General features: G+C 48.2%; 1 protein-coding gene across 6 annotated transcripts in view; it reads right to left on the bottom strand.

The window, feature by feature from the left end:
* Positions 1-11292: 11292 nt before the first annotated feature.
* Positions 11293-25198, bottom strand: part of Zdhhc3 (zinc finger DHHC-type palmitoyltransferase 3) — a 52594-nt gene continuing 38688 nt past the window's right edge. For 3 of the 6 annotated variants that reach the window (XM_048795090.1, XM_015489388.2, XM_048795094.1), the window contains 2 exons: positions 23642-23772; positions 11293-12277 (listed from right to left, as the gene is read on the bottom strand). In XM_048795090.1, the coding sequence (XP_048651047.1) occupies positions 12020-12277; positions 23642-23772 (389 nt within the window). In that variant the 3' untranslated portion in view covers positions 11293-12019. Of the gene's footprint in view, positions 12278-17365; positions 17524-19833; positions 21514-23641; positions 23773-25198 lie in introns of those variants that run through there. The other 3 variants (XM_048795092.1, XM_048795093.1, XM_048795091.1) reach the window with 2 other exon arrangements.

The following is a 25198-nucleotide window of genomic DNA, read 5'->3' as shown; positions in this document are numbered from 1 at the left end:
GTTAGAAATGAGCGGTTTGGTTCAGCCCATCTAGTCACTAGGTCTAGGAGAGGGGATTCCTTGAGGGCAGGAGGGGAGGACTGCAGGGGTCCTCTTAGATAGGCTACCTCCACCTGGGAGGAGCAAACCAGAGTACCTGGGAGCTCTAAGTCTGAGGGTCCTTGGAGCCCCCATAGCTCTGCCTTCTCTACTCTCCCTGCTCCCCACCCTGCTCTGGAGATGGCCTGGATCCAGCAGGACCAAACAGCCTGGGGCCTCTAGAAGGGGCAGAAGGAAACCCTCAGACAAGAGCAGAGAGGCGTCCTGGTGACAATTCAGGGAGTTTGCGCCCTGCTTGGATCAGGCCCCTTTGCAGTCTCCTTCCGCCCATTTTTATTCCTTTGGATCATTCTGGGTGTGGGGTGGCTTTTGCCATATTTCTGATTTTGATAAGTGAAAAGGCTTGTTTAGACGTGTGACCTAAGAGGTCATAAGAGGACTGAGCCACACCATTTTTGGGAGCTCCTTATAAATCGAGGTTGAACAAACCCCAAAACAGGATTTAGAAATGGTGGCATATTGTAAGAGTTTAACCAGGTTGACATCTTTAATGCCGGGGGTGGGGTGGGGTGGGGTGGGACCCAAGGCAGTGAAATTTGTGCTTTTTGCAAGGCATAGTTAAGTAACTTTAAGACCTGGGGCGGGGTAGGGGGTAGGAGAACGGGTGGGTGTGGTCCAATCCACGCTGCCAGTTCAAAGGTTTGTGACTGTCATGTGTAGTGTTTTCAGAGGGTTCCTCTGTGCCTGTTTACACATACAGTTGTTTTTAGAGATTACGTTTAAAATCTAAATTAGGGTCCTTTGCTAATTTTTTCCCATTCTGGGGATTGAATCCAGAGCCTTATGCATGCTGGGCAAGCACATCCCAGCCCCATTTATTGATTTTTAATTATAGAGCACTTACCATGTGCCAAGGCTTTAAGAGATGAATTCTTGGGGCTTTGCCTTCTCCCTGGCTTTAATGAAGTGGAAAGGTTGTCTAGCCAGGGTTCTTCAGAGGTTGAGAGAGAGGCAGGCCACTGGCAATTAATTTAAAAATGGAAGCTTCCGAAGCCAACATAGGCTTTCCCCAGGTCATCCTAAAGCTTTAAAGGGAGGTCTCATGACCATCTGCCCCAGGTCACATGGATGGTATGCTCCTCGGTCCTTTTGGGTGCATTGCTTGCCCTGGAAAGACCGTGTCCTGAAAATGTTCTGAGGTGCTCAGGGTGTCTACACTGGGGGCGCTCGGTGGCCAGGCTGGGTTAGCCACATCTTGTTCTGCTGAGGGGTGAACAATGATCCCACCTCCTGGTGTGCATCAGATGAGCTGAGACGAGCAAGGCGAGTGGATGAGTCTACTGGATGGATGGCCCCTACCTATGAACCTGCAGCAGGTCTCGATGATAAGAAGCCTGTGTTCCTCAGCCAGGTGTTTTCTGGGGTTCTGATCATAGGTAGGCAGGAGGCTGAGGGGAGAGGTACCAAGGGGGACTTCCAGCCCTCACAATGACTGACCATCCCTACACAGATCGTTTCAGTGCTGAGAGCATCGGGTATCCCAGAACACTGTGGCCACCTTTGACACTGGAAAGAACCTTGACACTGGAAAGAAAGTCCTTGACACTGGAAAGAACCCCAGGGTGGACATCAGGGTAAATAAGATGGATAACACAGACAGCAGCAAGGCCATGTCTGGATCTGGTAGGGTCCCTCCTCTTTATCCTGGCTTACCCCTTCCCAGGAAGTTTCTAGCCTAGGCCCAACCTCCAGATCCTCCCCACCCAAAGGGTTCCACTCTATTGTTGGGCTGCTCAAACCCTTTCAGAGACTGATTCAGGTTGTAGGCAGGTGTCCACTGCTTTGGAAATTCAGTTGTTTTCAAAATATAGTCCTGTATAATCTGTACCAGAAACTCCCAGGGTTGGGGAGGGGCTGCTAAAAATGCCCCTAGGGGTGGAGGCCAGAAATCTGCATGTAATTCTAGCACCTGGCCCAGGAGACCTGGTACACACTGTTGTATGAGAACTTTTGATGTAACTGGCATTGTGAGCATTTTCCTTTGCTCTCTGATCTGTAGTACACAGGTCACTTACAAAGCTAAGAGTGACTAGAGGAGAGAAAAGGGAGACTGAGAAGCTGCAGAGGAAGTGGGCGAGGTGGGAAGGTCAGGGCATGGTTACAAACACCGGAGGCATTCTAGTTGAAGTTGGAGCCAGGCAGGGATGCTGGTTCTCATAGCTTTTGTTGACATGTTGCTGTGAAGTTCTAGTTCATGTATCAAGACACAAGAAAAAGTTGAAAAAGTTAGAAGGGAGGAGCGGGAGTTTGAAACTATTGGAAAGGAGGCACCAAAACTGTGTTGTTGTAAGTTACATAATTGTTTACTTAGAAAATCAAGGGTGAAATCATTTTGAAAATAGCAAGAATCAATAAGAGAGGTCAGAGACTGGTCAGTTACAAAATCACTGATCAGTCAAATCAGATTCCCAGAGAGTGGCAGTCTCCAACCCAGGAAAAGATGACAACTATTCTTTCATCCGGCAAATGTTTATTGGTATCCGTTGTGCTCAACCACAAAGACATCAAGCTAAGAGTCCTGCCTTGAGCTCACTGTGTCTAGTAGTGAAAATCCCCAGGTTCTTTAGGAGCCGCAGGCAGGATCAGGGTCTAATGAAGATATTTTGATAAAAACTGCTCACCTGCACCCAGAGCTGTGTCCTAAACCTTTCCAGGAGGGTCACCTGGGACTCAGTGATGGCCCCCTTCCCTTTGGTGATAAAGGATTCCCAACCCAGAGAACAACCTTAGTGATGGAAATGTCCCTGGCAATTCTGGTGTGTATATCTCCACCCAGCTGGGGCTGGGCCACTTCCCAACAAGTTGTAGGAATTTCCTTCCACCTGTGGATGGATGCTTGGATCTGCCAGAAGGTGAAGATGGCTGTCAGGCAGCAGGCAGCTAGAAGCAGGAGCTCAGCCAGAGGAAGTGGGCAGTGGGAGGGGCTGTGCATCCCTGATGCTCTCCTGGCCTGGCCTCAGCTTAAGTGGGTTTTTGATACACAGCCAAGCAGATGGGGATCCCCAAACAAAGGGCATGCCAATCATTCCTGCCATTTCTACTGGGCAGAGCAGAGTCTTCAATTTACCAGATGACTTTCATTTTATTTATTTTTATTTTTGATGGTACTGGGGATGGAACCAGGACCTTGTACATTGCTAGGTAAGTGCTCTACCACTGGGCTGTATCCCCAATCCCCAACCCTTTTTTAAAAATTTCATTTTGAGACAGGGTCTAAGTTGCCCAGGCTGGTTCAGAACTTGCGATCCTCCTGCCTTAACCTCCTGGATAACTGGGATTATAGGCATGTGCTAACATGCCCAGCATTGCCAGATATTTTGATAAACATGAAGCTAATAGTCTTAATGATATGGTAGCACTTAAGGGGTCCCTGCCATGTGCCATGTGCACTACCAACATGATCTGCGTAACTCACAGACAACCTTTCAAAATAAATTTTATCATTTTCCCCATTTTGCAAATGAGACTCAGGGAGGTGAAGTGAGTTGCCTCAAGTCACATCATGGGGATTCCTATCTCACTGGGGTATGAAGTACTAAGACCTGAATAAGACTGTAGTCCCCTTGTAGTTGGAAGAACTTGGTGAGGGTGTCTTTGTACATATGGAGAAACAGAGGCATGGGGCTGGTTTGAGGTTACTTGGAAAATCTATGGAAGCTGGGTACAGTGGTGCATGCCTGAGAATCCAGCTACTCAGAAGACTGAGAGGCATGAGGATCATCAAGTTCAAGGCAAAAGTGTTATTCAAATAAAGCCAGATTCCAGGCTTCTCCAGACATCAGGCATTGCCCTCCTTACAGGGGTGACACTCCTCTGTGTGAATCTGTCTCTGGAGTCCTAGCCAGATAGGCAGGTCCTCTCTTGCACCTAGGGTGGGTTGGGATATTTAGTCCTTGAAGGAGTGCTCTCAGGAAGCTGTTTTGTGTCTCCTCTGAGGCAAGGGAGGCCATGGATTGCACCTTCTCTCCCCTAAATTATGAGGGAGGACACCCCCCTAGGAAAGAGTACTTGCCTCAGATGTCCATCAGGAAAAATCCTGTGCTGCCAGGAAATTCTGTCAATGACCCTGATTCTGAAAAGGAAGACTGCCACTCTATACAGTGTCAACATCACAGGCTCCTTTGACCTGCAACATACCTGGCAAGCAGAGTCGTGCACATCCAGGGTCAAGGTACCAAAATTAGATGGGAAGCCTCAGCACCAAGAGATCAGGATGCTCACCCTTGGAGAGTCCTCTCTCTTCTGTAGACTGCTCCCATGCACTGATAAACTTTGTGCATAAACAAATTTTTATTGTCTACCTGTCTTTTGGAAGTCACAAGGAATCCAGGCACAGAGGAAATGGGGGCCAAAGACATCTGTGGAGCAGAAGCCTGGGGTCCACCCCAGAGTTAGCAATTTGGAGTGCTAGAAGTGCCATTAGAAATGTTTCATGATGGTAGAGACTTTATCTCAAATGCTCACTCTCATCAATGGGTTTGGGGTGCCTAGAGCACAGCACTGAGAATGCGTGGGACATCCTGACCACCGCTGGTAATGTCTGGCATGGACTTAGGGTTGGCAGTCAGCCAACGATAATTCTATTTAAGCCCAGCTTCTTCATCTCACTCCAGTAAGATTGGCAGCCATTATGAAGTCAAACAACAACAAGTGCTGGCGAGGATGTGGGGAAAAGGGTACACTTGTACATTGCTGGTGGGACTGCAAATTGGTGCAGCCAATTTGGAAAGCAGTATGGAGATTTCTTGGAAAGCTGGGAATGGAACCACCATTTGACCCAGCTATTCCCCTTCTCGGTCTATTCCCTAAAGACCTAAAAAGAGCATGCTACAGGGACACTGNCATCAGAATGCTTCCGGAATTGGGAAAGGAGGGATCTAAAGGGTTTGACTACTTATGAGATTATAACAGGCACTCTGCTAAACACTTCCTGTTTATTTTTTTAATCTCCACAGTAATCACACAAATTAGGTAGTATTAGTAGGTACTATTCATTAAAATTAATATTAATTGATGAGTCATAATTATATGAGGTACAATGTGATGTTTTGATATACATACACAGTACAAAATGATTAAATCAAGCGCTAATTGATATATCCATCAAAAAAAAAAAACATTAAACAGGGGTGAGAGGTGGAAGGGAAAAGGAAAGAGAAGGGAAATTGCATGGAAATGGAAGGAGACCCTCATGGTTATACAAAATTACATACAAGAGGAAGTGAGGGGAAAGGGAAAAAAAAACAAGGGGGTAGAAATGAATTACAGTAGATGGGGTAGAGAGAGAAGAGGGGAGGGGAGGGGATGGGGGATAGTAGAGGATAGGAAAGGCAGCAGAATACAACAGACACTAGTATAGCAGTATGTAAAACAGTGGATGTGTAACCGATGTGATGCTGAAATCTGTATACGGGGTAAAAATGGGAGTTCATAACCCACTTGAATCAAAGTGTGAAATATGATTTGTCAAGAACTATGTAATGTTTTGAACAACCAACAATAAAAATTAAAAAAAAAATAAATTAAAAAAAAAAAAAAGAAGCCCAGCTTCTTGTTTTCTAAAAAGAGGATGGGGCATGCCCAAGGTTACCCAGTTCAGTCCATCCAGAGTTAAATCTAATTCTATGCTTGATGAAAACTCCACTTCTCCCTGGCTATATCAGAAATGATTTCGACCTTGGACTTTAATATCTACATCTCAGCAACTTGGGCATGTTTGATGAGCCAATCATCAGAGGTTGTTGAAGATACTGTGGACTCCAAAGAAACAATAGCTGCTGAGATGTCCCCATGTTCCCTGCACCTTGACTTCTCTGTCGAGGTAAGCTGCTGGTCAGAAAGGTTCCTACCTGGAACTTGGCCTCCGAGTTGGGTGGAGCCTCTAGAACCTTTGGGGGAACGCTGGCTGGCTTATCATTGGGTCAATTGCATTCCTAAGAAAGAGGGGATATTCCTAGAGAAGTGATAGTTCAAGGATTTTCCTTTTTTCAGTTTTTGGTCAACTGAATCATAAAATATTTTTTAAAAATGAGTAATGTTTGCATATAGTACAAAATTCTGAAAATGCAAATGGTGAGATAAGTTCCTCTCCTACCCTCTCCCTAGACCTTTTCTTCTTTGATACTGGGAACTGAACCCAGGGATGCTTTACCACTGAGCTCTAGACTTTTTAAAAATTTTTATTTTGAATTAGGGTCTCACTAAGTTGCCAAGGATCTTGCTAAATGGTTGAGGCTGGTCTTAGATTTATGATCTTCCTGCCTCCTCCTAACAAGTCTCTGGGATTACAGGCGTGTGCCCAGGCTCCTGCAGACACTGAAGTTCCTCTTTCCAGAAGTGACTCATGTTGTCAGTTTCTTGTGTATTCATCCAGAGGTTTTACATAACAATTGATTAAAGTGAAAAGGCTTGGCACCTAAACTCAGGTGACTGTAATGCACACCCAGTGCAGTGTGAAGTAAAATTGGGTGCCAGACTCTTCTGGTCCTGGCTGGTTAGCTTTCTCCCATGAAAAAGTGGTTCCCTTTCTGAAGACTCCACGGCAGTTTCTAAGAAAGGCCACCTTGCCTCTAACAACTGGAGCACATTGTCACAAAGCCCATCATCTCAGAAGTCTGGGCCTGTTTGAGGTTGTCCCTTGTGTTTAGGTGGGGCCAGGGCGCTACATCTCATATGTGGACCCAGACTCACTTTCTCCTCTCTGTGACATGGGATCCCCAGGCTTCATGGGGCCCACATTCCCTTGAGAGGGATTTAGGGGTCCATCTGACATTACTTAAGCATCAAGAGTTTCTCTGGTTTTACCTCCACCTTCACCCAAGTGGCTTAGCTAAGTATTTCTTCCCAGCTCCTGGGAGGAGGCAGGGAGAATGTGGTCCCTGTGGCCGTCCAGTCTGGGGGATGTTTGAAATGCCTGTAAGCTAGCTTTGCCATGACAGGTGCTTAGTAGACTGCTGACTGGATTTCAGGAGGTAGAGTGTTTAGTCATGAGTCTGTATTACCAGTGGGACAGAGAGCAGGAGATGGGAGGGAGCATCCACTGGCAGAGCTACATGTTTGGGTGAAAACCACAGAATGAGATCAAGCCTGAAACATGTAGGAAAGATGCCCTGGGTGGCAGAGGTGGGGGTGTGAGAAAGAGGGTGCGATGAGGCCAGCTGGGGAAGGAGGGGCAAGTCTCTGGTGCTCTGGCTCTGGAAGGAGCAGGGGTGGAGGTGTCCTGAGGGAGGAGGAGCAGAGCCTGGCTTCAGTTCTTGTCCAGGGGTACAGAAGGGAGCCTGGAATGGCGGGTTGGAGCCTATGGCCTGTGGAGCACACACAGGTATTTAACCCTGGAGTTGAGGAGGAGCACCTATGGAGCTTGGGAAAGACATTTTTGTTTCAAGGACCCCCCCTATGGAGGCCACCTTGCACCCTTCTTTCTGCTGGAGGGGGTTTCAGGCCCACAGGCTGCAGCTGGGGCTGGGTAGTGCAGGAAGGTCCCTGTTTGGGTTACAAGGGATCCTGAAAGAGGCCAGGATGTAGGTCAGGTTAGGACCTCTGGCTGGCATAGGATTACATGTCTTGAATTCCTCAAAACAATGACAGAGTAGATTGTATATATACATGTAGAACTGCTGGCATCAGAAGCTGAGAGAAAGGCTGGAGGGAAGAGATTCTCTGTGTGAGATTTTGGAGGGAGCACGGGCCTGACACCTTGATTCCAGAGAAATGGACCCAGATCTCTGAATGGAAGATATATTTACACACACACACACACACACACACACACACCTATATATGTATATATATTTTAAGTTTTAATTTTAATTCTTTGCAGTGTTGGGGATCAACTCCAGGCCCTTGTGCATGGAAGGAAAGTGATCTACCACTGAGCTACATCCCCAGTCCTTTTTTTATTTTTTTGATACTGGGGATTGAACTCAGGGGCACTCGACCACCGAGTCACAGCCACAGCTCCCCCACCCCCCTTTTATTAAATTTAGAGACAGGTTCTCATTGAGTTGCTTAGTGCCTTGCCTTTGCTGAGAACTTACAATCCTGTCTCAGCCTCCTGAGCTGCTGGTATTACAGGTGTGCACCACCGTGCCCAGCTCCCTTTTTTTTTTTTTTTTTTTAAACAGTCTTGTGGTGGCATACTCTTGCAATTCCAGCCACTCAGGAAGCTGAGGCAGGAGGATCACAGGTTCGAGGCCAGCCTCACCAACTTAGTGAGGCCTCAGCAACTCAGGAAGACTCTGTCTCAAAACAGAAAATAAAGGGTACTGGGGATATGGCTCAGTGGTTGAGTGCCCTGGGTTCAATCCCTGGTACCAAAAATAACAATAACAAAAACCAGTCTTGTGTAGTTTTTTGTTTTGTTTTGTTTTGTTTAAATACTAAGATGTCTTTCACTACAAGAACCTTGAAAAATTTGGCTCCATATTTTCCTTCTTGGAGACTTGAGTTTCATGTTATCCCAATTATGGAAATATTTTCAGCATTTCTTACTTCATGCTTTGCTTTCAGATCACAGATGATTAGATTTGATTAGTCATGTGAGGGTAGATTCAAAAGCCAGCCAGGTGAAAGATAAGGTATTCAAAGGCAATGCAAACCACAGGCAGCTAGGCCACCTCTTTTACAGCTAGCAACACCTAGCCTAGGCCACAGAACATCCATCCCTCGAGTCATGGCCTCAAAAAGTAGTGTCACCATTGTCTAGATTCAGAGCCTAAGACCTGCAAAACCACACATCCCCTCCATGAAGCCCAGGGCTGGTACTCAGTGGGGCTACAAGTTGCCATCTCTTCAGGCCATGGGTTCACCAGTGCTGGGGCATCTGCCAACTGGATCATTCTCTCAGCCTGCTTGAAGACCCCGCTGGGCCCAAGGGAAGGGGTCAGGCCCTGTAGGAAACCACACTGGAGATGTCCCCAGGCCAGGTGCCAGGTTCTCCCTGTCCTGAGACTCTGCTCTCTCAGATGGGCATGGGTACTCTTTCTCAGATGCCTCAGGCTGAGCAGAAGCAAGGCCCTAAGCAGCAGAGCAGGTCCATTTGCTACTCTGGGCAAAGCTAGGGGAGAGACCCTATTGCCTGCACCCCGATGCTTGAGTGGGGGTCTGTTCTGGAGGTACATCATTCTGGAAAAGAGGGCCCTTCTTCTCTAACTGAAATCCATTTTTTCTGCCCCCCTGGAGGTTCAAATGGTAGACTTTTTTTTTTGGTACTGGGAATCTAACCTCTGAGTTATATCCCCAACCGTGTTATATTTTGAGACAGGGTCTCACTAATTGCTGAGGGTCTTTAAGTTGCTAAGGCTGGCCTTGAACTTGGAATCCTCTTGCCTCAGCATACTGAGTTGCTGGGTTATAGGCATAAGCCACCAGCCTGGCTCCCAGGGTCACTTCTTTATGTCAACAAGCTAATTAAAGCACCTGCTCTGGGTGTCATATGGGGAGGATCACATGGCAGGGTTCTCTGAGGGGATGGCTTTTAATTCTGGGTCCTATCTGGGACATCCAGCCTCTCTCTCAAGGGCTACAAGTCCAAGAGCACAGGGACCCTGGCAGAGACACATGTGCAGGTTGAATGAGGGTCACCGTGTGTGTGATTCAGGGGTGCAATGCCTGCCATCCATTGTCCCCCTTTCAGGCACTCAAAATTAACAAACCTCAATCCCCATCACTCTTGGGACACCGCAGGTGTTTGGTGAGTGCCTTTTGGATGAAGAGTGACTTTTCCCTCTGCTGGAAACACTACGCAGGAGCCCACGGGTCTGGTTAGTAATCCCAGGGTGCAGCATTTGGACCCGAGGCGACACAGCCATCACAGGTGTCTGTGTGACCCCTGTCTGGCACACTGGAACTGGATGAAAGCAGTGTTCCTAGAGGTGTCCTCAAGGTGACTTGAAAGGAAGGGTGCTGCCCAAGGACTTGGACTGGGATCTCCTCCTAGAAACAGTAGATTCTTCCAGAGGTCGAGCACAGAGCTTTTTATTCAAAGAGGTGAAGGTTTGCACCCCGGCTCCCTCCCTGAAAAACCGTGTCTCGCTTGGATGTCAGGTGTAGTGCTTTCAGTTTGGGGCTAAGCAGAACGTTACGTGTCAGTAGCCACCGTGGAAAAAAGCCACTGTGTCACTGGTGCATTGGCATTAATCAATGTGAAAGCTGACCTGGACCAAGAAAACAGGCCTTCAGCCTGGCTGTGGAAGGCCAACACCTTCCGGGTCCTTCTACACTAGAGTCCGACTGTCACTCACTCATGGAATACAGCTGGAGAGCTGTGAGTGAGGGTTAGGATAGAGGGGGCTTTGTGAACCGGCCCCTCTGGGCAATTCACTGCAGAGCCTGGTGGGGCATTAGGTGTAGACAGAGGATTCTCTGATGGATCCCCTCCCTCTAGGGATCACCCAAGGATGCTGTCCAAGAACAAGACCATTCTTGGCTAGCCTTCCTTTCTCAGTGTCCTGAGGCTGTATCTCCAAAGATACAGCTAGACCATTCTTGGCTAGCCTTCCTTTCTCAGTGTCCTGAGGCTGTATCTTCTTCCCCACTCATCTGGGGCCACAGGTCCCTTTGGGCTGGGACTCATGCCCTTTCACCTATAGCTAGGAGGGGGGCCCTGACATGGAGACCTTACAAGGGCACGTTCTGCCTCATCTCCCCCCATCTTGGGGCCAGACTATACCAGGGAAATGGGTAGGAACAAAGGCCAAGCTAGGAGTTGGAGAGCAGGGTGTTTTTCATATCTGATGGGGATAGGGACCCTTGAGTTAGACTTTGCAGTAGCTGTTGCTTCAGAAACCACTACAATGGGGCTTCTCAGCAGAGGGCCTGCTCAGACCTTCACTAATGGCCAGATGCCCCAGGCTTCATGGGGGCTCACTACATCCAGGTTCATCCTGGCAGAACGTAGTGGGTGGGGGTGTCTGTCTCCTAGGTTCATCATCAGTCTGAAGGCCCGGGCCACTATCATTCTGTCTGAGAGTCAGGATAGGTACCACCTTGGGAGAACTGGCCCAAAACACAGGTAGAATTTCTGGTCATTTCTGCCCATGAGTGTTTTGGTATTAGGCTCTCTCCAGGAGGGAAAGTTAAATGACAGGTCCTGCCCATGTCTCTCCTGTGAATGGAGGAGACACGAGGCAGGGCAGCTCCAAGCTATTTGGAGGAACATTCTATTGTCTATGGAACAGAACTAAGTTTTGATGCTAATGTCAAAACCCAGGCTTACTTCCATCCTGGGGCAGTTCCTGCACATGCATGCATGTGCATGCAGGGTCGTCTTTCAAGCCAAGCCTGAGGTCTTTTTTTTTTTTTTTTTTTTTGGTGGTGATGGGGATTGAACCCAGGGCCTTGTGCATGTGAGGCAAGCATTCTACCAACTGAGCTATATCCCCAGCCCTCAAGCCTGAGGTCTTGAGAGCAGATGTGACAGCCACGCCTTTCTCTTAATTTAGGCAGGGAGTGGGGAAAATCCTTCCAGAGAGCAACTGTAGGTAGGTTCTCCTGACATCAGTACTCCACCTCAGGTCCCCAAAGCCAGCCCTGTCCTGCCCTTCCATCACTAGCCAGGAGCCAGGGCCCCAACCTTCCCAAAAGATGACAGCATCCCCATGAAAGCCAGAAATGGGTTCTTGGGCTGCCCTGTTTGGAGCTTTCTTTGAGGGCAGTAGCTGTGAAAGCCCCCCAGATTGGAGAATGAGACCTGACACCCCTCTCTGGGCATTCTGCCTAGGCGAACTCAGAGAAGTCCCTACCTTCTTCACTGTCCCCTGTCTATCCCAACATTGAGAGAGGAAGGAGGGGGGTCACTGGGATGGTAAGACCAGGCAAGTAGCCTGGGAGAAGTGTCAGGAGGTTCTGGGGAGGACATTAACCAAAACCCCTGAACACGGTTTAATAGCCACTTTAAGTGTTTGGTTGTCTCCCACAACACCTATTCATCTAGCACCTCAATAGAGTCCTCGTCCTTTATCTCTTCTGAATGCTCCTCTGTTGTTTGGGTGCTCTCTACATCTGACAGTGATGATACCTGCCGCACCAAGTCCTTGTCACTGGGCATCTCTGGCTGCCATGGTCTGGAGAAGGGGTTGAACCAGTTCAGGGAGAAGTCCCCACCACAGGTGTCTTTCACCGACCTCCAGTTGGCCCTGTGCTCCCTGGGCTGATTCTTTCGTTTGAGGCGCTCGATGCCCTGGGGAGGACAGGAGAAAGAGCGTCAGCATGGTCTGGGGCTGGACTTCATGAACACTCCCGGGTCCTGGCATAGCAGAGGGACGGAGCCCAGGCCAGGGTAAAGTGGTAAATAACAGGGCATATTCCTTTGTGGCCCAGGTCACCTGGAGGCCCTCAGAGGGCTGCTGAAGTGTGGGTGGGGAGCAGTGTGCAGGAGCCCTAGCAAGCAGGGCCTGCATAGCAGCTGGCCTATGTCTGCTGCCCACTCCCCTGGCCTCCCCCTCCTTTCTTCCCAAAGGTACAGGCCAGCTGCTGGACAGGGGCCACGTGCTGAGTGGCCAAGGGCCAAGGAGTAACACCCTGGGCCTCTCCAGGCGTGAGCTGGGCCACCCATCTATAAGAACCAATAAGAAAGGTAGCCCGTTTCCTGGGCCATGCCCCTCATGGTAGGAGCAGCAGGTTCTGCATGGCGATGGCTGATGGGCAAAGGCAAGAATGCAGGACACACACAGCATGCAAGGTGAAGCAGGTACCAGCATGCAGCGGGCACTGGGGGTCACCAGGGCTTTGGGGCTCGAGGTTGGCTCAGGCCTGCTCATGCAGTGGATACTCCCTGTGGCCTCTCCCAAGCCGCCCACTCACCTGCCTCTGGGTGTTGGTTGTGACTCGGCCCCCAGGCCACAGAGGGTGTTGGGATAGGGAAGCCCAAAGGAGTTAAAAACACAGCAAGGCCAGTTCTCCAGGCCCACAATACCCTCACAGAGGCTTTGACCCCCCCCAGTGTGGTCTGCTTTCTCCAGCTCTTCTGGAAGCCACAGGAGTTCGCTGTGAGTGTGGCAGACATGGGTGTGTTCCCTCACAGGACTCAAGACTACCCTGGAGAGATCTCTGCACCTAGTTCTAGACTTGCTCTTCCATACAAGATCCTCAAGTAACTCACACGATCCTTTGTTTTGCAGAAAGAGAACCTGAGGGACATGTACTGTCTCAGACCGACCACAACCCACCCTAGTTCTTCTCATACCCTTTCTTCCCACCCATCTCAGTAATTTAAGTTTCTTGACTTTTGAAAAAACTGTAAGTTAAATAATCTGAGCTCAAGGTATCTCCTTATGAGAAACTTTTTAATTCCCGAGGGGAAAAAAGTCCTTTACAGTAGGAAAATGTTGCAGTTACCAACTTAACCAAATGTCAAAGTTAATGTCACCAATAAAGAAACATCATCAATATCACGTGTCACAGTGCACTGAGGTCATAACCATGGTTCAGGGATACTCTTGTATAACTTCAATCTAACCATGGGAAAATATCGGACAAATGCAAAGTGAAAGATATTCTATAGAAAGCATGGCCTACCCATCTTGAAAAAAGGTCAAAGGCTGTGACGACCCTATTTTGGCACTAGTTAGAAGTGATGATGGCACATTACAAACACACTAAATACCATGAAATTGTATATTTTTAAATGATTACCTTATGTGAATTTCACCTTAATTTAAAAAAGGTCAGGGTCATGAAACATAAACAAAGACTGAGAAACTGTCACAAGTTGGAAGAGATTAAAGAGATAGGAAAAATGATATTAGCTGGGTGTGGTAATACACACCTTTAATCCCAGCGACTCAGGAGGCTAAAACGGAGGATTGTTAAGTTTGAGGTTAGCATCAGTAACTTAGTGAGGCCCTAAGCAACTTAGTGAGAGCCTGGATCAAAATAAAAGATAAAAAGGACTGGGGATGTAGCTTGGTGGTAAAGCACTCCTGGGTTCAATCCCCAGGACCTTCCCCAAAAATGTGATGTGGGATCCAGGGATAGAAAAGGACATTAGTGGGACAATAGGAGAAAAATGAATAAAGTATACAGATTAGTAAATAGTAATGTATCAGTAAATCCCCCCCCCTTTTTTTAAAGGGTGTCAGGGTGTGCATGGGGTTATATTGCCCAGGCTGGCCTTGAGCTCCTGGGCTCTAGCAGTCCTCCTGCGTCAGCCTCCTGAGTAGCTGGGACTACTGGAGTGTGCCACTATGCTCAGCTCCAGTTTTTTTTGTATTGTGGTTGTCTAAAATGTTAGCCTGTGATGGCAATGATGGAATGATAAATGGAAACTCTTTATACTATTCTACTTTTATGTAAGTCTGAAATTACATCACAATGAAATATTAAAACAACAAAAAATAAGATTCCAAGACATAAATATTTGTGCAGTAACAATCTGAACACTGAATTATAATATAATAACGAAAAGTTGGAAACAATGTCCAATGATGTAGGTGAAGTAAATGAGTCTGTAAGTCAGAACACTAGGCAACCATAAAAAATGGTGTGCATACATTTTTACATGACACTGGAACATTCCTTCTGGTGTCAAGGGAAGAAAGCAAAGGTGAACATGACATTCTCATGGAACCTGAAATTGCCTTCAGAATGGGATTTTAGATGATCTATTTATCTCTATAGACTTTCCCATATGTTCCAGGTTTTTTTTTTTTTTTTTGACTAGGGATTAAATTCAGGGGCACTTGACCACTGAGCTACATCACCAGCCCTATTTTGTATTTTCTTTAGAGACAGGATCTCACTGAGTTGCTTAGCACCTCGCTTTTTTCTGAGACTGGCTTTGAACTCATGATCCTCCTATCTCAGCCTCCTAAGCCACTGGGATTATAGGTGTGCACTACTGCGTCCAACATGCTCTGGGTTTTTACCAATGAATGGGTGTTATTTTTCTAATCAGAACAAAAAGGCTATTTCAATAAATGGACCTTATAGATACAAGTCTTGAGGGACCCTGTGTGGGTCATGGACTCAGGAGGCTATGATGGCCCCTCACCAGACCTCCTTAGCAAAAGCAGTGATAGCCAACTGAGGCAGCCTGCTTTGGGAATCCTGCATGTCCTTCCTGGATATCATCTGAAGTCTGTCAAAGAGAGCTGGGACAGGAGGCAGAGCATGCTATAGGAGATGCCCAGAAATGACAGATTTGCTGTGTCCATTCAGATGGGACCTCATTCAAGGCCATGGCTATCTATCAGTCCTTCCTTTACAGCACTCTGTGAGGAGATGGCCATTAGTACTGACACTTGGCAAATAGGGAAATAGAAGTTCTGAGAGGCTGTAACAGAGTCCAAAGCTCATCCAGATGGTTTTGTAGAACTGGGACTAGAACTGGTGTCTTCTCTCTCTGCCCATTGTTTTCCCAATTGTACCGGAAAGCCTTACTCTCCATGAGCTGCTTTCAAAGTCAGAAAAGACATAGAGGGGAACAAAGCAAAGAGCACCCAGGGTTACAATTTTCCATTCATGTGGCATGCTCCCAGATGAGCACTCTTGTATTATATTCAACCTCAACAAGCTCATCAAAGTATTCAAGACAGAACCCGGCCTGTGTACCCACACACAAATTCTTCAGTAATTAAGCGGACAAACATTCAAGGAATGTCAACTTTGAGTCTGGAAAGAAGAAAATATTCCAAGTGAATATGATACATAAAAAGGACCTGGGGCACTTAATTTGGAATTTTGGGTGGATTATAAAGGTGTCCTGAAGGCAGAATTCTTAAGCTAGAGGTTTGCAGAGGAGCAGTGATAATTCAAGCTTGAGAGAACAGAAATGGCTGGCTCCTGTTAGGAGGGCAACGCCTACACCTACACCTCTTTTGGGGATGTATGACTTGGCTGACGCATGAGCTGAGACCTGTAAAAAATTCAACAGTTCCCCAAAATGAATGTATCAGAACTGAGGCTCCAGAGGAGGTCAAGCATGTACTCTGCACAGGCTCTTTCACCCTTTCTTGGGTGAAGAAAGTCAGAACCTCACTGGGCAGCCCACATAAATATGCCTCTCCAAGTTGGTCACACAACACCATCTGTCTTCAATGGCTTCATACCCTCACCCGCTGGCCCCAACCAGGATTTAACCCAGGGGTCTCTACCACTGAGCCACACCTCCAGTCCTTTTTTATTATTTTGACTGGGTCTCCCTGAGGCTGACCTTGAACTTGCAACTTTCTTGTCTTGGCTTCCTGGGCAGCTGGGATTACAGGTGTAAGCCACTGTACCTGGCCACAACTTTTAAATGTAACCCACAATTGGAAATATTTTTTGTTGCAACTCAGAATACAAACACATGTACATACACAGGTATACACACGCATAATTTTATGACTCTTATCCTACAATGTTCACTGTATTTAAAATTAAAAACAGAAACCAAACCAAAAACCATGCTGGTTAACCACTGAATTGATTACACAAGTCAGGAATGGTTGTGACCCATGGTTTGAATGCAGCTAACATTCACTAAAGCCACATCATGTGCCGCACACTATCCATTTATAATCTTTACTCTTAATATTTGTGTCCACCTGTGTGTTAGACTATCATGCCCATTTTATAGCAAGAAGTGAAGCTTACGGAAATGAGTGTCCAAACTTATGTCTTGGTAGTAAGGTGTACTAGGAAGTAGCCAAGCAGGGGACTGAACCAGACTGAGGCCGGATCCCTAATGCTTGGTCACCATATCACACGACCTTGGTTGCAGAAGTTCAGGGCATTCCCTTATTTCTCTGTTAGAATGTGTGCCTTCTTCCCCCAGAAGCCTTTTGGCAAATCTCCTCTGCAGTCCTTGTCCTATTCCTCAGATCTGCTCCATCAGCTCCTGCCATGAGGACTGAGGGTGGAGAGGGGGCCCCGGCCCTCCCTGCTTTGCTAAGGGAACCACATAGCTCAAGTCATCAGGAACTTTCTCTCGAGGAAGAGAGTGGGAATGAAGACTTCAGTTTGAGAGCACATTGGTCAGTGGTTGGTTTCTGTTTCACTGTAAATTCATTTTATTTTTTTGAGACAGAGTCTCGCTATGTTGCCCAGTCTGAGCTCAAGTGACCCTCTGGCCTATGCCTTCTGAGTGCTGGGGCTATAGATGTGTACCACTGTAATTGGCTCATTGTAAATTCTTTTTCTTCTATGAGGTGACTCTCATGCTGCATATGTCTTTAAAAGATACAAGAAACAGTCATGTGGGTGTGGAGGCCCACAGATGGGAACCAAGGCCAGGACATGTACCTGTGGCTGTGCTGGGCAAATGCCCCTGGCTGTCTCGAGTACTCACCAGCTGGCATTCCCATCTGGGGGTCCCTTGGTTCCACTCTTTCCTCGCTCCCTTCTGGGCTGGTTCTTCAGCAAAGGTGCCCTTGGCCGAGACAGCTCAACTGAGGAGATGCTTAGGAGGAGCACTGGGTGCGGCTTCCAACAGACCATCCTTGCTTTCTTGGCATTCATTTGTTGCAGGTGCCACATGTGGGCATAGGGAAGCAGGGCTCAGTGGATTCTCTGCAGGGGAGCACCTATGGCCTCAGAGATGGCACAGCCCACTACACTGAGCCTGGCCGCACATTGCACCCACCATTAGCAGGCATCAAGGGTGATGCTAAATCAGGGGTGACACTAAGTACCACTCTCCAGCCCCTAGTGATATCACATGCTTGAGGCCCTGGGCTTGACCCCTGGCACCACCAAAACAAACAAAAGCCAAGTGGTTTGTTCCTTAGAGGCTTTTAAAACATTGTCTACCAGGCCCTGCTTTTAGAATTCTGGTTTAGTAGGTAGGTCTGGGGTAGGGCAGCTCCAACAACTTCCCAGGTGACACTGATGCTGCTGGGCCAGGGACTACCAGAGAGCCTTGAGGAATTCTAGCAGAATCTTTCTTCATGTTTTTTTTGATATTTAAGGGGCTCTGGGATGGGGTGCTGCTCCATGGTAGAGCACTTGCCTAGTATGTGTGAGGCTCTGGATTCCATTCTCAGCTGCAAACATAAAAGGTGGAGGGGCAGGGTTCCTTCTAAGTTGGGACCCCTCACCTTTTAGCTGGTACGCTGCAAGTTTTAAAATGAGAGAAGCTTCAAACCCACTGGCCTGGTAGGAGAGCCCAGCCTCCCAGAGAGGAGCCCGTGTGTGATGGCAGCCTTGCATAGGAGTGTAATAATGCTAGTGGGTTCACTTCAGCTGGAAGATTTCTGATCAGGTTGGTGGATACTTGACCAGAATGAGCAAAAACTGGTAGTTTTTTGCTCTTTCAAGGAGCTATTACAAAGACAAACTGGTATAACTAACAGGAGGTGTGGCACGTGCATTTCCACCCAAACATACTTTGTGTTGGCTGTCACCACCAAGTCCATGCAAATATGCATCAATTCGTCTGGACCTCAGCCTTTTGTATGTTCCGTGTGGCTGACATTGATAGATGAAAGGAACCTGGGGATCACCTAACCCAACAGGGCATGTCTTTTTCATTTCACTTCCCAGATCCCACGTTCCAAAAGCCTGGCTATACTGGTTCATTTTCCCATGGGGGAAGAGAGATGTCCTCTTTCATTCCATCTGAAAATACTAGGAAAGCTCAGGGGGCCCTTCTCCCTGCGAGTACGCCAGACTGGGAACCACTTCCTATGCTGCAAGTGACATCACATTCCCAAGTCACTGCATTCTCAACAAAATGTCTAAAGGAAAATGAAATAGGAAAAATCCAGGCCACCTAGGGGTAAGCTGAGTGCAGCATTTTATTGTGACCTGAGTGCTAGGGACAGTCACTCTATCCAGTCTGAGGGCTTGTACAAATCCAGAGATACAATCAGTTGGGATGTTTGAAAGAACCTTTCCTCTCAGAGAGAGAAACTCGGTACACTCAGGTTTAAATCATGAGCTTCTATTTTTAGAACAAAAAAAATTCAATGCAGCACTATCTACTGCATTCCTTTGAAATTCCACGGGAAAAGCAGCAACACACGTCACTTTAAAATTGTCCTTGAAGATGGAGGGTTCTGAGGACATCCAAATACGTAAAAGCTATTTCCTGAGTACCAGTCCCTGTCCCCTAGGGGGAGGACCAGAGCTGCAGCATTGTCTCCCAAGGGACCCATTCCTTCTTAACTGCTAAGAGTCATCTAACAGCCACTCTTCTTTCATGTACCTAAATGAAATGTTAAAAAAAAAAAAAAAAAAAGAACGTATATGGAGAACAAATGCTATGAACTTGATTAAAAGCAGGCTTTCTAAAAAAACACTTAAGAACTGAGGCTTGATTCTATGGCACGAATAGCACAGTAGAGGCAAGTTCAAGTTACCTGCCTTAGGGAGGGTCACAGAGTTGCTCAAGGGTGCCGTCTCTCACCTGGCAACATGCCACCCGAGGCCAAAGCTCCTCAAAGAACTGCACCAGAACAGCACTCACCAGAGTTCTGCAATGTTTTCCTCTGGCTGGACTTGGCTTTTGGCTGGGTGGCTCTGCTCACAAACTCCAGAGAGACTTAAGGACTTGCTAGAGCCACTAAGAGCTCATCAACACCAAGCAGGCAATTCAGACGGCAGCCAGCCAAGAGAGACAGGCCTGGTGGGGCAGCTTGTTTGAGAAGGACCATAAATGTCCTTTCTATAGAAATCTTTAAGTAAAAAACCTTCATTCAAGAGAGGGCACAATTAAATCACAATTAAATCACCACTCCAGCAGAGAAACCTCAGCAGCTATGGGCGATCTACCCTCCTCTGTGGGTAACATGGGAAGAGAGGAAAGCTAAATCAGAGCAGGTTTTGGAAAAGTTTTATTGCATTGTTTCCATGTGGAAGCACTGACAGAATTAAAAGAGGCAGCATGTTCCACTGACTTTTCTGAAAAATCACATGGCTAGATTAACTTTCTCCCTACCCAGGACTAGACTGAATAAATCTTATCCCCCGCCCCCACCCCAAGCAAAAGCTAAAAAGGGAGATTTGTGACAATCGCTTAAAAAACAAATCAGTGTGTAGGAATTCACAGATGGTCAGGATTCAGATTGGTTATTTTTGTGTCTGAGGGCACTCCCTATCTCCTCACCTCTCCCCACCACTCTTGGTCCTTCCTCTAGCTTGTCACCACCTCTTTCAAATGAGACCCGGGGGAAGTGCCTCCCATGGGAAGGCTGGCCTTCCTCAGTGCAGCAGGGCCAGGTGCCCCTGGCTCAGTCCAGTGAGCGGACATTCTTCTGTCAACTTTAAAAATGTTGTCCCAGATCATGGTTAGCCCCATGCCAGGACAACAGTCTCCTAGGTTAAAATAAGACATGGGTACGCACACATTCCATGGCTCTTAAATAGCAGAAAGTGGACCCATGTTAGAGATTTACAAAATGAGAAGGGCTTGACGGTGGGGCACATGTGTTCCACCCAGAATCAACACTGCTTAATTGACATCTCGCCAGGGAAGGGAGGGAGATGGGGCGGTCAGGGAGGAAGTAGTTGTAACAAAGGAATAATATGTAGCTTGCCTGAAACTGCATGGTCCCCCACCCCTTTGATTGTACAGGGCATTTTGAAATGGAAAAACTCCTTTCCTTCATTTTCTTCTGAAATCATCAGAGGGATAAAACTGCTGATTTAGAATACAAATTAGACCCCTTCAACTCTCCCCCCTTCCCCACCAAAATTATTCTACACACCCCAGGCCCATAAAGTACAAGGCAGAATAACTGATTTTGTGAATGAGGAGGCAAACTGTGTCCACTTGGGGGAGGAGGCTGCTGAGCCACAGGCCCTTCTGAAGGCACCAGCCCTGATCCTGCCCTTCTCAGGCCGCAAGGGGCAAATATCCATCTTCAGTGAGTTTTAAGTCCCATGGGCTCCTGCCACTGCCTCCTGGGCAGTGGGAGGCCAGGGCCCTCCTGGCTTTCCTACCAGGCCAGTCCATCCACGCACAGCGTCACGTCTCACTCAATTAGTAGAAGTGGACACGGCCTGGAGACAGCACCCTCCACGTTAGTCATGCCAGACAGATAGCAGAGAGGAAACCAGAGGCCAGAGAAGTGATTTTTAAAAGGAAAAAGAAGAGCAGCTTCGGTCATCAAAAAATCAAAAAGGATGATTTTTAAAAAATAAAACATGGGGACTTTTTTTTTCTCTGCAATGTTCAGCCATTTTACTTGAGACATAAAAAAAGTTTTAGAGTAGTTGATTTGCTTTTCGGTCTAAACATTCATGAGAACAGATTGGACGATAGTGCTGTGATGTGGTTTGTGTCTGAGTGGCAATGCTGGTCAGGGGTCCTTCAGACCACATACTGGTACGGGTCTGCCTTCCCTTGATCTGGCGTGGCAAAGGGGCTGGCCCAGCCTAGAGAGAAGGGGTGGCCAAAAACTGCTTTCATGTTCATCCATTTTGTTTTTTTAGCCCATCTTCTCTCTTCCTTTTTCAATTGTTCTATTCCCGTCTCATCCGTGCAGATGGAGTGCANAAAAAAAAAAAAAAAAAAAAAAAAAAAGCAACAAATCAAATGACTGCTCTGGCGCTGAGTCTCACCAGCCTGTGGGGATCCAGAAGCAGCTGGCTCAGCGGGGCTGGCGAGACACAAACCAAGAAGATAGAGCAGAAGTGAGAGGCCGTGGGTGAGGGAAGAAGTCACCAGAGGAGGAAGGAAAGGGATTAGTATAGGTCAGCCTCAGTCACGGCGAAGGTCTTCCATGTGCTCCTTTGGGGCAGAAGCGTGGGGGAGGCCAATGTGGCAATGTCACACAGCCTGTGCCACTTCCCTTGCTATATTTCACTGGAAAAAATGGGGACTAGGAGGAAACTTCCCCTTTTCCCTTCTTCAGATGGAGCTGGTCAACTGCCAGCAGAGCTGGACAAAGGGCAAGGCTTGAGTATGGGCCCCTGTGCAGAGGCACAGGAGAGAAGCTGCCTGGCAGGAGCTCAGCTAGAGCTGTCTGCTGTGGTCTCTGGTGAGATGGGGGCTGGGACAGTCCAGTCTGAGTCTTCACAGCCCAGGGACCTGGGAAGGACATTGGTCAAGGGGAAGATACCCTTTCCCATGAGGTGCAGGCCCTATGTTCCTTTCTCTTTAGCTTTCCAACATATCCCCTTAGGAATAGCCTTGACGGGGAAGAACAACTAGGACCAGGCCAGGAATGTTTTCCTTCTGGCCCTCCAACAGCATCCTGAAAGTGGGCAGAGCCTGATAGTCACCTTTGGGTTCCCTGCAGCTTTTACACAGAGAAGCTGGTCACTTTACTGTTTGGCTACATAGCTGGATCTATACCATTGGCTACTATTTTACAGAAACTCTTTTGCAATGACATTTCTTTATTTTGTACTGGGGATTGAATCAGGGGAACTTTACCATTGAGCCACATTCCCAGCCCTTTTCATTTTTTATTTTAAGACAGGGTCTCACAAAATTCCTTAGGACTTTGCTAAATTGATGAGGCTGGCCTCAAACTTGCATCCTCCTACCTCAGCCTCCCAAGTCACTGGGATTACAGGCGTGCACCATTGTGCCCAGAAATTACATTATTTCTTATAAATGAAAAAGAGTTGCTGAAAGTCCCATGACCCTTCTAAAACATTGGGAATCCCACCCCTCAGATCCACACTATGGTGCTTTGACAGTGGGTAGTACTGACCCTTCTCTGCTGACTGCTTTTCTATGCCTATAAGGCAGAGAAACCCACAGCAATGGGAAGGACTATCTTTCTAAGAGCCCCACTCACACACTGGTTACCCAACAGTCCACAGCCTCCAGACCACTGTTGAAAATGTCCACTGGGGGAGCTTGGGAAGCCAGGAGTAATATGTGAAAAAGCTTGAGACCTCCTGACTCTGCTCCTCATGCTCAGAGCAAAGTGCTGCCCTCTCTTCCTGGAGTCCTTTATCTGACCCCCAAACCAGAAAAGAAAGAAATGCCACCTCAAGGACACTGGACACCTGAAGAAGCACGTGGTGGCAGCAGGGCACCAGGGGAGCAGGCTCCAGTCTGGCCCAGCCAGCAACTTCAACAGGCCCCAAAAGGGAGTAGTAGGTAGGATGGCAAGGAGTGGGGGGATGGGAGGCCATGGCTGAGTGCCAGGGCTGGGCCAAGCACCGACAATTCAAATGCCAGCAGAAGCTGCTGGAGATTCAAGGCAGGTGTCTTCTGAATGCCCCTAGGACCTAGTCATGACATCTCCTCTGGGAAGCTGACCTTGTCTATGCCAGCTGGTTTAGGCCATAACTTGTGGATCACCCTATCTCTAAACCTCTGGCCTCCAGATGGGAAACATGTCCCCAGTGCCTAGCAGAGTGCCCAACACAGCAGTGCGTACAAAGAACCAGGAGGTAGGTTATGAAAGGGACTATGGTATAGGCAACCTTCTAGCCACGGCTGCTAGTCCCGTTTCTGGTGTGATCTGCTGTACCTGTCCAAGGCTAGAGGGTTTGTGTGTGCATAAAGACGATCTGTGTCACTGCAAACGAAGGGATTGTGCTCTGCACACCGGGGCCTAGCTACTGGGCTTTCGGGTCTGGTCTGGGAGCAGCCCTTCCAGTACCTGTCTGGGGTCCTTCCCAGCCCCAGATGAAGAGGTGGAGGGCAGGGATGCCCACTTACCGTCTCATCCGTGCAGATGGAGTGCACTTGGGTCCCAAACATCACTGACGTGAAAATGAGGAAGAGCAGTGCCTCAAAGCACAGCAGGATGAGGAGGATCACCGTGGTGGGCGGTGAGAAGGAGCTGCACTCTGAAACAGAGAAGGACATGCAGGCTCGGGGCTGCCACCTGCTGCTGCCCAGCTCCTTAAGGCACCTGGATTCCTGCTCTGCCTAGGCTGCAGGACTCGGCACCTCTTGGGGATCCCAAGTCTCTGACCTCCAGGCATGGCAGGTACTATCCTATCCTACAGCTGGCTACCCCTCACCCTCTTAGGGAAGCCCTCCTCAAGAGGCTCTGGCTGGGGCTTCCCTTTCCCTAACAAGAATCAGCCCCTGCTCCCTGTCCTTGGGTCCAAGCAGACAGCCTGGCACATGGAAGACCCAGGAAGGACCATGAACTACAGTAGGACAACCTCATTACAGCATGGGGGCCTCTCCTTCCTCAGAGAGCACAACGCAAGGGCTCAGGTGCAGAGGCCCCTCCAGTCCTGATTTGGCCAGAGGGCTCCTGGGCAATCCTGTACAAGGTGCTGCCTCTTTCTGTACCTCCATCAGACCACAGAGAGAAAAGGGGAGGATTGAAGCATCTGGATTTGAAGTTTGGGAGGGTAGACTAAGCGCAGGGCTCAGCTCTGACCACAGTGTGAGGCGACGCCCTTTCTTCTAGGACATCTGCCTCACTGAGACCATCAGCCCCAAAGGCTGGGGAATTAACTAAAGAGATAATGGCCTAAGGCAGACACTTTCACTATACTGGCCACTTTAAGGCCACCCTGACCCAGGGCAAGGCCCTGTCCTATCCAGGATTCACTGTAAAGCAGCAGTGTCTGACTAGAAGCCTGGTTTGCTCCTGTGTGGCAAAATCTTTTGTCTGAACAAAGTCTAAATAAGAAAAGAAATGTTGGAAGAGAACAGAGGTGCTGTTGGAGATGGTAGAGGTCATCATCACAGCAGCCTCCCAGGAAACTCCCAAGACAGGTGGACCACACCTGGGACATGCCTGGCCCAGGCCACGGCACTGGCAGTGTAGTCGAGGCCTCTTGGGAGCACTCATTCCCTGAGGACCCTTGCTGAGTGCAGCTGCCTGGGCAGCTCAGGCCTGCTTCCCTGGCCGGAGAGGTTGAAAGACAGTTTGGCTTCACTGGCTCTGAGGATTCAGGGAGTAAGTGATTCTCTGAGTTGCCCTGCTGGTGGCCTCGCAGGTACATCAAGAAGAGTAAGGGAGGTTGCAAGGGCTTAGAAAGATACAAAAGTCTGTGGGGAGGCAGGTGAAGGGACATCTCATCTAAACACCTTCCTTCCCTTAGGTTTCCCTGGGAACTTAATACCTCAAGATATTTCTTTTCTTGGTTCCTTGCTGGGCAGGGCTTGGTCAAGGTAGCCCACGAGCCTGCTGGGCTGGCTCTGGGTGGCCCTAAACATGCCAGCTGCTTGCCTGGCCATCTGCTGGGCAGGATATTAGGAAGAAATTAATAGGGCTTTGAAGTTAGGCAGACATGCTGGAGTTTGAACCCC

This window comes from Marmota marmota, unplaced genomic scaffold (genome assembly GCF_001458135.2).
Source record: "Marmota marmota marmota unplaced genomic scaffold, marMar, whole genome shotgun sequence".
Lineage (NCBI taxonomy): Eukaryota > Metazoa > Chordata > Mammalia > Rodentia > Sciuridae > Marmota > Marmota marmota.
The sequence above is the reverse complement of the archived record's forward strand: the minus strand, read 5'-3'. Positions and strand labels throughout refer to the sequence as shown.